Source organism: Pseudonaja textilis, chromosome 5 (genome assembly GCF_049901715.1).
Source record: "Pseudonaja textilis isolate UNSWEBS1 chromosome 5, rPseTex1.2, whole genome shotgun sequence".
NCBI classification, from domain to species: domain Eukaryota; kingdom Metazoa; phylum Chordata; class Lepidosauria; order Squamata; family Elapidae; genus Pseudonaja; species Pseudonaja textilis.
Window position 1 is genome coordinate 10,294,028 of NC_141994.1, and position 15,748 is coordinate 10,309,775.

The 15,748-nt window shown below is 36.6% G+C and overlaps 1 protein-coding gene across 13 annotated transcripts in view; it reads left to right on the top strand.

The window, feature by feature from the left end:
* Positions 1-15,748, top strand: part of PLXNB2 (plexin B2) — a 334,253-nt gene that overhangs the window by 304,341 nt on the left and 14,164 nt on the right. For all 13 annotated transcript variants that reach the window (XM_087934112.1, XM_087934111.1, XM_087934114.1 and 10 more), the window contains 7 exons: positions 1,152-1,218; positions 1,941-2,087; positions 4,541-4,697; positions 7,722-7,822; positions 8,552-8,636; positions 11,789-11,943; positions 15,492-15,652. In XM_087934112.1, coding sequence (XP_087790238.1) covers positions 1,152-1,218; positions 1,941-2,087; positions 4,541-4,697; positions 7,722-7,822; positions 8,552-8,636; positions 11,789-11,943; positions 15,492-15,652 — 873 coding nt within the window. The remainder of the gene's footprint in view (positions 1-1,151; positions 1,219-1,940; positions 2,088-4,540; positions 4,698-7,721; positions 7,823-8,551; positions 8,637-11,788; positions 11,944-15,491; positions 15,653-15,748) is intronic.

Here is a 15,748-nt window from a genome sequence, read left to right on the forward strand (position 1 = left end):
ACAGGATGTAATTTTACTTAATTTTGAAATTAGAATATTTGTTCATGCCAAAAATGAGAAGCAAGCATCTTGGTCTGCACTTAATTCATTGTTGTACCTCAGGAAAAAAAAAAACTCTAGAATCAGATTTCTGGTATAATTATTTGAGAGGAAGACTCATGAGAGCATGTTTATCTTTCTGACAGTTTTAGCATTTCCCACAGCTCACAACACAGGTAGTTCCTATACTGTATGACAGCAGGAAAGTCAGCACATTCTTCACTGAGATAATGTTTTATTTACTGTATTACTATTATTGATTTTTGCCCTATACTGCCTCAGGAGCTCACATATATATGGTTCTTCTCCCATGTTATCCTCACAGTGACCTTGAGAGAAAGGTTAAACAAGAGAGAGGACTGGTCTAAAGTCATCCAGGAAGAAGTGAGAATTTTAGCCTAATCTTTCTAGCTCTGGACATCTACTAACCCTGCTTCAGTGCAACAGCAACACAGAGCAATGACTTGTTTTGGAGAGCTTCAGAAATATTTTCAAATAAGCTTTTTGAAGAATGCAAGAGTGCATACAATGCATCTCTTTCCTAATCATTAAAGCAGCTGTGTCTTTTTTTTTCCAAATTCACACAACTGTTATAAAGACTAAAGAAGATCATATTGATGGAGATATTAAAGGAGTTGTTGTCAGGGCAAAAGGAGCAGCAGCATTTTTAAAGTCCAGAGCAGCCAGATAACATTTGGAAGTGACTAACACTGATTATCTCCATAATTCACTGAATTAATAAGGAAGAGGAGGAGGTATAGCACAGTAGATTTATATGTTTGTGTTACAGTAGTCAATCTCCATAGAAATAGTTTTAGTCTTCTTGTGAAGCTGATTTCCTGGTCTGGTTTAACTAGTGGGATTGACAACTGCTTCAAAAGCTACCTAAAACATCCACAGTTGCTTCATCAGCAAAATAGGATCAGCTTTCAAAACCAAATCCTCTTTTAAAGGATTTGCATAACCCTCGTATTTTCCAAAGCCATTAGCTTGAATACATTGAATATGGAGAAATGAGAGAAACATATAATGCATGTTTAGTTGCTGTCAGAGTCATGTACACTTCCTAACCATGTACTTCAACACAAGGTTTTTTTTTAAACAATTTTTAGATCTGAAACCGTTGTGGAAAGAATGCTTTCTAATTGGATGTCAATTTGTCTGTATCAGTACCTCAAGGTAAGATCTAAAATGCATTCACTGTACATTTGTTTTGAACATCGTATCAAACTATGTTGTTGTTGTTGTTAGTCACAAAGTCGTGTCTGATCCATCGCAACCCCATGGACAACATTCCTCCAGGCCATCCTGTCTTCTACCATTCCCTGAGTCCATTTAAGCTCACACTGACTGCTTCAGTGACTCCATCCAGCCATCTCATTCTCTTCCGTCCCCTTCTTCTATTGCCCTCAATCTTTCCCAGCATTGGGCTCTTCTCCAGGGAGTCCTTCCTTCTCATCAGGTGGTCAGAGTATTTGAGTTTCATCTTCAGGATCTGGCCTTCTAAAGAGCAGTCAGGGTTGATCTCCTCTAGGACTGACCAGTTTGATCGCCTTGCAGTCCAAGGTGCTCGCAGGAGTCTTCTCCAGCACCATAACTCCAAGGCCTCAATTCTTTGGCGCTCAGCCTTCCTTATGGTATATCAAACTGTAGACTGATATTAACCTTTAGTTTATTGTGCCTTCTTCCAAATATATACCAATAAGAATAACCAAACATAGCCACATTAGTCTTGATCTGAAAGCAGTTACAAATGGTAGTTTAAATTCAATGGGAAAATGTAGTCTGCAGACATAATGATCTTAAGAAGTTTTTTAATATTCAACAATGTGGTGGAATGCTAATTCTCTATCACAAAGTAGATTCACTTACCATTTTTTTCCTCTTTCATCCTTTATCAGGATAATGCTGGGGAGCCTCTTTATAAATTGTTCAAAGCTATCAAACATCAAGTAGAGAAAGGACCAGTGGATGCTGTGCAAATGAAAGCCAAATACACACTGAATGACACTGGTTTGTTGGGAGATGATGTAGAATATTCACAACTGGTACATAGCTTTCATTAATATTTGTTTTAGAATATTCAAAAAATGAAATGCTTCTGAAATATGACCTACTATTTTTTCACCATTTACAGTATGTATTTTGTAAAACACGAATGATAGAAAAGTAATATTATCAGTCAAATCAATTCACTGAAAGATGAAGACTTTGAAGGTTATGGGTCATAATTGAAATTCTGGTTCTGTATGGGTTGCTAGAAATAACTTTTTCAACTTCCTGGTTTACTGAAAAGAAAGAGTGATTGGTCTATCCAATTTCCACACGTAAAGAAGGACTAAAATCAGTGTGTCAGCACTCCTGGTCCAGCACCTTAATTGCTGCATATGTATACATACAGAAAGAATGAGGTGAAACTTTAAGACTTAATGTAATGATTTGTTATTATGTTTGGTACTTTAATTGACTGAATCAGGGCTGTCAAACTGCCAACCCATGGGCCAGATGCGTCATGTGCTGGCCACACCCATGTCCAGTGAAGGGGGGAAAGTCCTGATATGTCATGTGATGCCGCCGTGATGATGTGAGTTTGACATCCCTGGATTATGTCAACTAAGATATAATAATCAGGTACATGAAGCCAGCCTACCTAAAAATACCACATGTGAACTAGAGAGAAAAGGAATTCCTTCTTCTTGAAGATGAGAAGTTGGGATGGCCATTGAAGGTCATTGAAGGTCCAAAATAGTACTGGAAGATGTGATAAATATTAGTACAATTAATAATTTTATTACTTTGGTGAGCAAAGGGTATGATTACATCAAACAGGCTCTTCATTTGAGAGAACTGAAGAACCAAATTATTATATCTTTGCAGAGATATTAATGTGTAATATGTGTGGAATTTTTTTTTTTTGTAAAAGAAGTTGCAGACTAGCTAATCAAAAATACAGATGAAGTTGCTATTTGCTTTGGAGAGAAACTCCCAAAATTTCTTCCCCTTAATTCTGAATTAGCTTCAGAGGAAGGATTTTCTCAGGATTTCAGAAGCAGAGGAAAATATTAAAATCCTTTCCCAATTCTTTAGCAGCAACTCTGAATTGACAAAATGACCATCTCTGTCAAGGCAGGGTTTTCAGTTGTTGATCATCAATATGATTTCCAGAATTGTTATTCCCAAATTTATATAGGGAACCCATCAAGAACTTTTGGCTTTCTTAAACAATCCATTTTATGACAAGTTCTCACTTACTATTTAATTTCTCCTTAATTTAATATCTGCAAATAAATTAAGCAAACTACATCAGTGGATGATCTGGCTTTAAGATAATAGATTATTCGAATTATATGTTTTTTCAGCCCATTTTTAAAGTGTAAATCTAATGTCAGGAAAGTAATTAATAAGTTAATTACTAACATTAATCCACTATACTCAGTAAAATCAAGCATGTGTAAATGCTGCTTTACCTGCCAATGTGATAAGCAGTGATTTGTAGTTCAGCCTCATTATTTGGGATCTCTCTCTAGACAAGAACCTTCTAGTCAAGTTTAAATATGTATCATTTTTAATTGCCAAATCAAAACTATGGAAGTAATTTGTAATAAACCATATAGAGTAATTTTACAGTCAACCTCATTTGGTGGGCTGGCTGAAACGCATTTACAGATTGGTAAATCAGACAGCCTAAATATCTTTGTAATAAAAGGATAGCTGGACAAGTGTTCTGAATGAGGCAATTAAATTGAGGTTAACTAAACATTAAATTTACATAATGTATGGCAATTTGCATATGCAAACAATATAATTTGCTGCAAATGGCTTAATTTTTGACTTAATGGGTAACTACCCCTTACTCAATTGGCTCATGAGAGCAGTGTTTTAGTGTATATATGTAAGTAAAAAAATGTGTTCACCAAAATATCTCTTCAATGTCATGTGTGTATTGCATGCTTTTTTACTGAAATGTACTTGCTTGCCAGATATGACTACACTTGCCCCTTATAATTTAAGAGCTTGAGTCTATTTCAATCAAAACTGTTATTCTGGGATTACAGTAAGAATTAAATGTCTGTGAAGCTTTACCTATCTGGAAATTGCTTTCTCTGCTGTTTTGACGGGGAGTTTCTAATATAGTGGGTGTCTTCCTTTAAGGTTAATGGACTAATCTAAGCATCTACAAACAGTAGCTAGTGCACTAGTCTTGATAATGTGTCTGAATTTAATTTTTTAAAAAATAAGTCTTCAAAATCCAATTACAACGACACAGAAATATATTGAAGGCTTTCTATATTTTCAGTAGGTTCAGTGTTAAAAGTAATGAATAGTTTATTAATTTTCACAGAAATCTCAGTATGACCCCATTTCCATCAAAAAACAGAGAAACGGGTATGAAATGACATGAACTGTACCACCTGTCTAAATGTCTATAAATAGACAAGTTTCTACCAGCATTGACTTTTCTTGTGTGATTTTAATAACTCTGAAATTTCTACCCTTCCAGACTGTAAATGTGATTGTTCAAGATGAAGGCTCAGAATCCATACCTGTAAAAGTGCTCAACTGTGATACCATTTCTCAAGTAAAAGAAAAGATAATAGACCAAGTATATCGAAATCTGCCTTACTCACAGTGGCCAAAGCCTGACAGTGTTGTTCTTGGTATGTATCTGGGGTTTTTTTTAAATGTATTTTAAAGAAGACGTTGCTGTCAAAATGCAAATGTTTGCAAAAAGCAAAAAGATTGTCTTAATAATTCCATCTGAATCCATGGAATGATTTAAGAGTAAAAAGAAAAGTACTTTGCCCACTAAACTCTTCCCCATTTTTTTTCTAATTTCCATACATTCAGAAGTTCTCATGAAAAGTACTCACTCTGTCTGATAAAGAAAGGTAAATATGGCTCCCCTTGTAATTTCCTACCCAAATAGATAAAATTTAGAGAAAAGCAAGGGCAACAACTCTGTCTCCCCACTTTGTCTCTCTTGTGTTATGGTTAGTATGGCTTGTAGGTTTTATGGCGTTAAAATTTCCTTATGTTCCAACAATTTACTGGTCTGTTTTCCATATAGAAATGCTACATTTGATATAGAATCTATTCATAATGTGTCCAACAATATAATAATGTTTAACTCAGCTGAGCTGTAGGTAGATAATAATTTTAACAATAGTTTTAATTATTTTTTTAAAAAAATTTAAAAGCAGTAAGATTAAAAAAAAATAAAACCAGATAATTTCCCTACATATATTAATCTACCCCAGCCAACAGGATTAGACTACCTGGAAATATGTAATATCCGTTCCCATTTATTTTCATAGACATGCAATCTAGTTATCTTCCTTTCATTTCATTTGTTAATTTCTGCTCTTTACATTCATTTCCCTTAAGACTCCAAATTCTAATGTTCTATATGCCATGGACATTATCTGATACGACCGTAGTGTTTGACTTTTGATTGTTTGGTCAATCAAAGCTTTTAAGCAAGGGTGGGCTGCTGGGAGTTTGCAAGGGTTCAGGAGATTCTCACAATTCGAAGGACCCCCAAATCCCACTCCTGGCTGGCCCAGCCCCTCCCAGGAGTCCCCACGCAGCCTGTTTTGGATTGCAGGTAAGTGCAGGGCCTGTATGGAGGCTCAGGCAGGGCAAAAAACAGGCCTCCCGGAAGTTCAGGAAGGCTAGAAATGGACCCATTTCTGGCTTCCAGCAAGCTTCTGGAGCCTGGGGAGGCCATTTCACCCTCCTGGAGGTTCGAGGAAAGCCTCTGGAGCCCGGGAAGGGCAAAAATGCCCCCCCCCCCACTTCCACGTGGTGCAGGAGGCTGACTTGGCCATGCTCACCCTGGCCACATCCACCCAGCAACTGGGCAGAGAACCTGTTGCTAACATTTTTTGAAGCCCACCCCTGGCTTTTAGATTTTTTAAAAAAAATAATACAGGGAAGATGCAAACCAGGTTAATATTCTTACCTGGACTACATGCAGCATTCCCTAAAAATGGTATATAATTTTGGCCAGTATCCCACAAGCACAATAAGACTCCGCTTACACTATGCAAGCTAAGATGTTTACTTTGAGATATATTGTTTCTTGATCTCCAAAAAAAAAAAAGAGTTGAATACAATATACTAATACAAAAACAATCATTTAATGGAACTCAATTTAGGGGAAAGTTTTATGCTTCTAAACATCTCAACTCTTAAATAGAGTTTCCTCCTCTAGCGATGATTTTGACTTTTTTTTACAAAAATGAAATATCTGAGGAATTTCTACTTACAGGAAACAACTGTGTGTCTGTAATATTAAAATAAATTGGATCTTAACTAGATATGCCACTTGCCAAAATAAAGGATTACAACAACACACATTTACGGAGAAGTGTACGCCCTCCTTAATTCTAGCATTAGAGAGCAGCAAGTCTCTGTTGGCCATTATCAAATCAAGAGATTCTTCTGTGTAATCTCCTATTAAGACTAACCATTTTATTTATATTAGTGTTTATTTTTATTCCACCTTGACTATTTTTATAAATAATTCAAGCTGGCAAACATACTTAATGCTCCTTGCTCCTATTTTCCCCACAACACTAAATGTCAGGGTTCCATTTGAGAATCCCATAGCAAACAAAACTCCAAGCCATGGGTGGGCTTCAGCCGGTTTGTGCTGGTTCGGGCAAACCGGATGTTAATTTTACATCTGATTCGGCAAACCGGTAGTTCCGATGACCGGTTGGCCCAGCCCGGCCCTCCCAGAAGTCCCCCACGCATCCTGTTTTGGATCGCAGGTAAGTGCAGGGCCTGTACGGAGGCTTGGGAAGGGCAAAAATGGACCTCCTGGAGGCTTGAGGAAAGCCTCTAGAGCCCAGGGAAAGCAAAAATGGACCCCCCACTGCCGGTTTTCGCTCCCAGGGTGATGCAGGAGGCTGACTAGGCCACACCCCTGGCCTCGCCCACTCAGCAACCGGGCAGAGAACCGGTTGTTAAATTATTTACAGCCCACCCCTGCTTCAAGGCCACCAGAGTCATCAAAAATAGTTTTATTGGATATATCATCTTGGCACAATTCTGGTGAAAACAGACTCTGGAGCTTCCCATGGTTTTTACCTAATTAAAAATAAAAGTTTTTCCCCTTCCCCAAACAATCAAGTCCCATGGTCCAGTCAGGTGGCCATCCTGTTGCCTGGTGATGTCACTCTTGCTTTCTCTCTGGCCACCTGTGGGAATGTCCTTGATTTCCAGGAGAAAGTATTTTGTTTTGGCTACAAAATCCCAGCTATCTCTATTCCCCCTCCCTATCCCTCAGCTCTAGTGTGGCAATATTGAAGCTTCAAAATGGCTTCGGTCAGGTCAGCTTCAGTGTTGACGTTATCTCTGTGAGGTGGGCCAGGTTGAGAGAGAGTGACTGGCTCAACAGTAGCTCTGCAGAATATTCTAACCTGACTTCCTGAGTCGGTGGAAGAAAAGGACCTCTCCCACTGTGCTATGCTTTGTCTCTACTACAGGAAAATAACTTTTCCATTAAATCCAATTTATCATTTTTAAAAACAGGATTGCTTAGGTGGGTGGACCCAGAGAAGAGAACATAATTCTGCAAAACTTCAGTAATTTGCTAGATGGAATCATCCTTTATATGCAGGTTATTTTGGGGTAGACTCCTGTAAAATGTTTTTCTTCTTGCGATTGCTCCTCAGAATGGCGTCCAGGATCTACTGCACAGATACTCTCTGACTTGGATTTAACGTCACAAAGGGAAGGAAGATGGAAGCGCATCAATACCCTGATGCACTATAATGTAAGGAAGAAATTTGGAAATGTTACACCTCCTTGCTGCTTTTTAGTAACACACAATTTCTCATTAAAATGACCAATCTCAAAAAGTATTTCCTTTCCTTCCTATCGTCTCCAATATCTATTTTCTTTGAACAAAGCCTGGTTTCAGAATCTGAAATTATATTGCTATGCCGCAAGAGGGCAATTATTGAATGCAGCTCTTTGGAAACTGGCGAATTCTGTATCAAGAGATCAAAAACGTTATCTTTGTTTAAAGCCAGCCCAGAAATTGTTATCAGTTAAGTCCTTCCAGTAAAGCTTAAACTTAAGGAATGCTGCATATCCTCTCTAATCTCAGTGAATGTCAGTTTTCTAATCTCAAAAGCATTTGAGGACCTGAATATGAGATTGACTGATAAAAACGCCTTTCAGTAAAAGGCAGGAACTCTGGGTAGAACTGTCCATGATACCTCCTTCCCAAATGACTTCAAAGACGGGCCTAGTTTTATTCACCAATGAGTATTTCGATGAAGAGGCCACCAAAATAAAAGACTAGGTGGTTTTTTTTCATCTCTTTCAGTGGCATACATACAATACATCAAAAAGAATAATTGCCTTGTAAAAAAAATGGCCTAGAAAGGTGAATGTATTGCTATACCATATACAATGCTAGCATCGGATGTAGAAACTGCATGGGAATAAGAGTTATTTTTGCTGTTCTCACCAATTTGTTGCGTGTATGTTCTTGAAGGTAAGAGATGGTGCTACCCTCATCTTGTCAAAAATGGGGATTTCTCAGCAGCCTGAAGATCACCAGCAAGACATGCCAGAGGAACGTAAGTATAGCATGGTAGCCTTTAAGCCAAGTTCTGTTTTGTGATAGAAAACAAGGTGGATACTTACTGTGAGTTTACATATATAATCATAGCATCTAGCTTGGGATAGAGATATGTGCTGCTAAACAAGCTCACTAGGGGTAAAGATAGAGCCTTCTACAGCTTTTAAACCACATAGGAAACGCCATACAGAGAAATTCTGGAAAGCTAACATTTACTATGTACTTGAGTCAGTTTATTTGAAAAGCTATAAACATTAGAGAACTAGGCAAATCTGCAACTTACACTGACAGTGACATGTGGTGTTCTTTGTTGGCTAATCAGATACAGTGTTTTCCATTGAAAAAGAGATTGAAATACTCCTGCCAGTTTTACAAAGAAATAGTGGCTTAAAAAGGATTGTTTTGGGATGATTCCTTGAGGTTTGATTCTCCTTTTAAAAATCAATTTGGATAAAACTAGACACTGTTCAAAGTTGGTCTTTATTAAATAATAGTTAAAAGAAAATAGGATTAGAGCTCACTAAAAAAGTATCTTTGTAAATTGTTTAGCGGCGATGTTTTAACAGAGGTAAATGCAATAGCTAATTAAAGATCCTAGAGGATAAATGCAATAACATTTCACATTCTAAATTAAATGACTGCATTCGTTTCAGTGGGATTTTGAAAGTAGGAAAATTGGTTTGACTATTCCTTTTTTTTGTATCCCTGTTCAGTATTTGATTTTTTTTGCTAGTTTCTACAAATGTTGCATTTAGAGAAAATCATTATAGCTTTTCTGTGTTCTAATAATAACAAATATTTTATTTTAACTCAACTTCTTTCTCTTTATCCCAGGAGGTTTGGTTATCTCTGTAAGGCATCTTGGTTATAATAACAATGTTCAATATTTATCAGACACTTTCCAACTTACAGTCTTGGTATTTCTATAATATGGCTTCTCCTATACATTCCAGCATCGTATATAGCACACAATTGAATAGTAACAAGTTACATGGAAATATGAGTCCAGTCATGCTGACCTCCATCTATTAATAACCTGGCTATTAGTAACTTACAGAGTTTTCTCCAATTGTAGAATGTTAAAACTGGTATTAGATAAGTAAGATAAAATAAGAACGGAGTGGTTTTGCAAAGACTTTCCATCCAAGATACCAGTCTTTATCTGCAAAATTCCAGACATTACTGCTTACAGCAAAGTTTTCTGTGTCTCTTGACTGTCATCTAGTGGTTGTCATGATCTTTGCAGCTGGTCTTCTGGATTAGCAGCCAGCATGACTACGAAAAAATGTTCTCCAGACTTCGTTTTTAAAAACTTGAATCATTCAAACACCATTGATTTATGAAAATGATTCTGAAAATAACGATGGAACCATCAAAGTGACAGTCCATTTGTTCGTTTTATAGGTTATGTGCTGGGGTTCATAGCAATAGCATTTTGACTTACATATATTTGACCCCACAGCTCTTTACAGCACTCTCTGGGCAGTTTACAATATAAACATTATTTGCATATTGCTCCCAACAATTCGGGTCCTCATTTTACTGGTCTTGGAAGGGTGGAGGGCTGAATCAACCTTGAGCCTCATCAGGATTGAACTCTAGGCTGTGGACAGAGTTTGCCTGTAACAGGACACTTTGCTTGCAATATTGTACTTTAACCAGTGGACCACCAGGGCTCATGGACGACAAAAACATGTAGAAGCCCCAACAATTTTTAAAGCAGGATTTAGGAAGCATTTACAATAAACATTATAGCATAAAATAGTTCAGCAGAGTTAGACTTTGCATTTCTTTATATTACTGGTCTTTTGAAATCAATAGTTCTGCAAAATGGCAGGTATTCATTACTTTGTATTCTGGAAATTATCTGTCTCACCCAAAGAAAGAACAATGTACTATAGTGGCCTTTTCTCTGATTGCTAAAAGTCACGATGCTGCTGGAAACTGAATAAAAACAATACAATTCAGAATTGTTAGAAATGTCATTATGTACATATTGTTTATGCTTTGACCTTGCTGACATATATGCATTGTGAGTGTACTGTGAATGTAATTAATTGGTTGCCAGTATTGTACATCTATTCAGCTTCATAGATCAAAAGTTTTATATTTAATGTTCTTTGAACCTTTGTATCATTCACGGTGCCCATTTTGCTGTGAACTGTACAGTATAATTAAACAGATGAACTACATTTGTAAGAGTGTCCCGGGGCCTAAATATAAATATAGGAAAATAAGTAGGAAATGTATGTTCATCTGGGTTTCTGCAGGTAGTCATTGACTTACGGCCTTTTGTTTACCAACTGTTCGAAGTTACAACTGCACTGAAAAAAGCAACTTAAATTTATGTACTTAGATTTATGATTGTTGCACCATTCCCATGGTCATGTGATCAGAATTCAGGCACTTTGCAACTGGCATATATTTACAACAGTTTGCAGTATCCCAAAAGTCATGTGAAAACCATTTGCAACCTTCCCAGGCAACATCCAATTTGGAAAGTCAACAAGGAAAGCTGGATAGATTTAACAACTGCATGATTCATTTTACTGTTGTAATTTGCTTATCAACATGACAAATAAGGTCGTAAAATTGGGCACAACTCAGTTAACAACTGCTTTGCTTACCAATGGACATTCTGGTCCTAATTGTGGTCATAAATAGAGGACTAACTGTATAAGTTACTATTGAATTTTGTGGAGATGAGATAAGCTTTGAATTGCTGGGATCTACTTGAAATTTCTTAGGATCTATGAACAACGAACAGGTAAAACCATATCACAAAATAGCTGGCTTTAAGAGCAGACTTTAGGAAATAACAGCTTACTGTTTTTGTGTTTTTCCTTCTTTAAACTCATATTATCAGCCGTGGTCAGAAACAGCTGTGAAGAATGGAGAAAGGGGGGGCATGGAATGACCCTCTCATTTTACTTTAAAGTTATCTTGACTTTTTCGTTCGAAAATCTGAAACTTATAAGCAAGAATAATGTGAGCTTATTTTTTTATGAAATACAAATATTTATTGCAGGCCATTAGATATGCCATTTAGTTGCAGCACAGTGGATGTTATTTTGGGCATGGCGATCAATTGCTCAATCACTGGATTTCATTTCATCTGTTGATTGCTTTGAAATGTTATGCTTTATTCAGGACATGCTTTATTGGAAGAAGAAAATAAGACCTGGCATCTAGTTCGACCGGTAGATGAAGTTGATGAAGGTAAATCAAAAAGAGGGAGTATGAAGGAGAAGGAAAGGACCAAAGCTATAACTGAAATCTACCTGACAAGGCTACTCTCTGTGAAGGTAAAATTGACGGCCAAGAGACAAGTTTCATTATGTTTAAATAAGTTTGGATGAAGAATTTTCCTTCAGGATTAAGATTTAGATATAAAGGCATTGGCTGAATTCAGGTACAATGATACATACTTGTATAGCTGCACTGAAATTAATAGATTCAATTAAGTCTCATTGATGTTAAAGAAACTCAGGGTTTTTTTTATCTTTGCGTATGAACCTATTCTTTGAAAATTCCAGAAGTAATATACTGTGTGTCTGTTGGAAAACAAAGAATCCTAAGAGATAACAAATATTCAATTTTCTTAAAAGAGCATATTATTGACTGGTGTGCATGAGAAGAGTTGAACTAGTCTGACCCAATAGTGTACCAACTGATTTATTGTGATCTGAAGTAATGCTGGGATCTAAAGTCAAACACATGAACATCTTAGGGCTCTCCTCTTAAATACAAACCATACTTAGCCATTACAATATTTTCCCCAAATTACAATAATTTGGCTAATGTTAGGCTAATGTTATGTAATTTTGAACCAGGTTTTTCAACAGGGCATTTTGGGGTCTGAATGTATCTGCAGGCATTTCTCCTGTATCTTACCAGATTTCCTACACTGTTCTTTTTTTCTTTTTTTTTTAAAGGGACTCTGCCAAGTAAATCTTAATCCTCAATATTATGATTATTTCCATGAATGAACCTTAGTAGTAGTGGGATTTTTAAAAAATTACTGCCGGTTCTGTGGGCGTGGCTTGGTTTGGTGGGCGTGGCAGGGAAGGATACTGTAAAATCTCCATTCCCTCTCCACTCCGGGGGGAAGGTTAACTGCAAAATCCCTGTTCCCTCCCCACCTCACCCGTCTGCTTGCCAGCTCTGTTCTCCTGTGCAGGGCAACCAAAGGAGACCCAGCTGATCAGCTCGGACTCAGGAGGCGGAGAATAGATGGGGCGGGGCCAGTCAGAGGTGAAATTTGCCAGTTTTCCGAACTACTCAAAATTTCCGCTACCAGTTCTCCAGAACTGGTCAGAACCTGCTGAATACCACTTCTGAACCTTAGTATCAAGTGGTCCCCATAAACATAACTAAAAATTAAATGGGGGGGGGGGCTACAGTTTTAAAGATCACCCCAAAAAGGAGAAATAGAAAAGAGGGCAGCAAGATGATGTGGTAAGAAGCATCCTGATATAAATTGATATGTTATTGCCAGCCATTGTTTGGAGTTATAGTTGTTTCCAGTAGGTGCCGCAGCTTCAATTCTGAACATTTACACCAGCCCAAAAAAGGTTCTGAATAACAATGTAATACTGTTGCTTCAGTTCTGAAAACATCTGATTGAAGAAGAGAAATGTATTTATTCATTTATTAGATGCATATATCTCTATTTGGGGGAGCTCTCCGTAATAAAAAATAAAAAAGACCACAAAAATGCAGTATAGAAATGATTAAACAAGTAGAAGCAACCAAAAACAGAAAACACTAGCTGATTCGTTTACCCGGCCATTCTCACAAAAAAGTTCTATTTTAATCTATTTCTAGAATGCTGTTCCTTATCTATTTCAACAAAATCAAGCTCAGTTTAAACTTTAATTTTAAAAGGGGCCACAATACTGGAGCTTTAAAAAAAAATAGATATGAAGACTTATCCTCTCTATGTATTTATTTAGGCTGTGTTGATAAATTCTAAATACTTGAGTTATCTATAATTAGGTATTGATAAATTTGGAAAATGGCAGAGTAGAATCTATTGTCCTTGGTGCTAAATATCTTTGCAGGCTCTGCATGAATACACCAATTTCTGCAAAAGATTCTGGATGCACATCATAGGTTTCTAGATCACGTGGTAGTCTAGAACAGTTCCCCTCTGCAGAGGTTCATGCTGAATATGCAGATGACTTGTCCTAAGGATACAACATAAGACTGATCTATAGGATTAACCTGTAGGATTGTTCATATAAATGGAAAGTTGCATGCCACAACAGGGCTTAAATTAGTTTAAAGCCCAGGAACAATTCCTTGTAAGGCCCTCTTCTGTAAACATTAATATATCTAAAACAACTTGGTGTGTGATTTCATTTAAACTATATTGAGGTTCATTTGTGAGCCATTTATTGATATATAAAATCTGCTTAACAATATCTGCAAAAAATGTGACATGCAGAGCAGACAGGACCAGTTCAAATTTCATCAAGCCAAACTGATTTTCTATTAAAATCCTTGGCTTATTAGCAAGATGTCCAATCAGATTGCCCAAGTGTTCTTGTTGTGTTTATGCATCTCAATTAAATATGGATTATTTTCCAAAGGTAATATTTCCTTCCTTCCTTCCTTCTTTCCTTCCTTCCATCCATCAATGTTTGTTACGGTCACAGACCAGCATTACAAATAAAAGTATTTAAAATAACAACAATAACAATAACAACAACAACAACAACAACAACAATAATAATAATAATAATAATAATAATAATAATAATAATAATAATAATAATAATAATAAAACTAAAAAGCTGACAAAATAATATATTATGATTAGGGGTGGATTAGGCAGTTAAAGTCTGCCTAATTTTGCATACAGTATAACAAAATTTGACTACATTCAAATAAACTAGTTTGTTCTGATAACAGCAGTTGTACAAAAAAGAGATCAATATTTCCTGGTTATTTTATTAGGTGAGTTATTATAAATTGAGTCCGTGAATCCATATAGAAGAAGATGCAGTGTAGCAGGACATGAGTTGTAATTTCAATGGCTCCTTGTCCACAGGTATCATCTCAGCTCATATGGTGTTTTTTTTCTTAACTGGGCCTCCAAAACTGCTACAGGAACTGCATTTCAGCATGCTTGTTAATGCACTTCAGATTTTTGGGACAGTTATATGATATAAGTATCTCATTACTTTAAAAGGAGTTTGATTGCTCAAAAAAAAAAAAAAATTCTTGGGAGAAGCAGATTTATCTTAGTGGATTTCCAGATCTTTAAAGTGTTGTTTGAGTACACTGTGCTTGTACGTATTTTTTCTTTCTTTCTCTCTTTCCCTCCCTCCCTCTCTCCCTTCTTTCCTTGTATCTCTGTTATAAGAAATACTGAACTTTATTATAATAAAGTTGCTAAATATATAAAAATCAAGTGCCCCCTGCAAGCTCATTATTGTTGTAATATGTCCAGAAAGCTCAGTGATAAGTGCATTACTCTCCCACCGATTATAGCTCTTGGTTGCCCGTTTATTTCAGACTAGCGTCTCCTGTTCTCCCTGAGCCACAATGCTAAAATTGCCACCTCTTTATAAACAGAGCAGAGAATTATTCTTTCTGAAGTCCCTGGAACATTTGTTATGGCTGTTCATTTTTATGTTCGTAAGAGCATTTACAACCCATTTATAGTTGAAAAATGCAGCGCTTTGAGCCATTGTGATTCCGTGGCCATTTGGGATAAAGTCTTGTACTATAAGTCAATTTCAGAAGCATTCCTATAAATTGAAAGGATCTGCTGGAAAATGTTACACTTAACATTATTACCTGGATTTTTAATGTTTGTACTATGTGTGTGCTTTTCCCCTTTTAGGGTACACTTCAACAATTTGTAGATAATTTTTTCCATAGTGTACTTGATTCACACCACGTTGTTCCACCAGCTGTGAAATATTTCTTTGACTTTCTCGATGAGCAAGCAGAGAAGCATGATATCAAAGATGAGGACACCATCCACATCTGGAAAACAAACAGGTAGCTGGAGAGAAAAATACATAATTAACTATCAAGGAGTTTGTTCCTTTTCTTTTTATTTGCTATTACTATAGAAGTGGGACTGATTGGGATGGA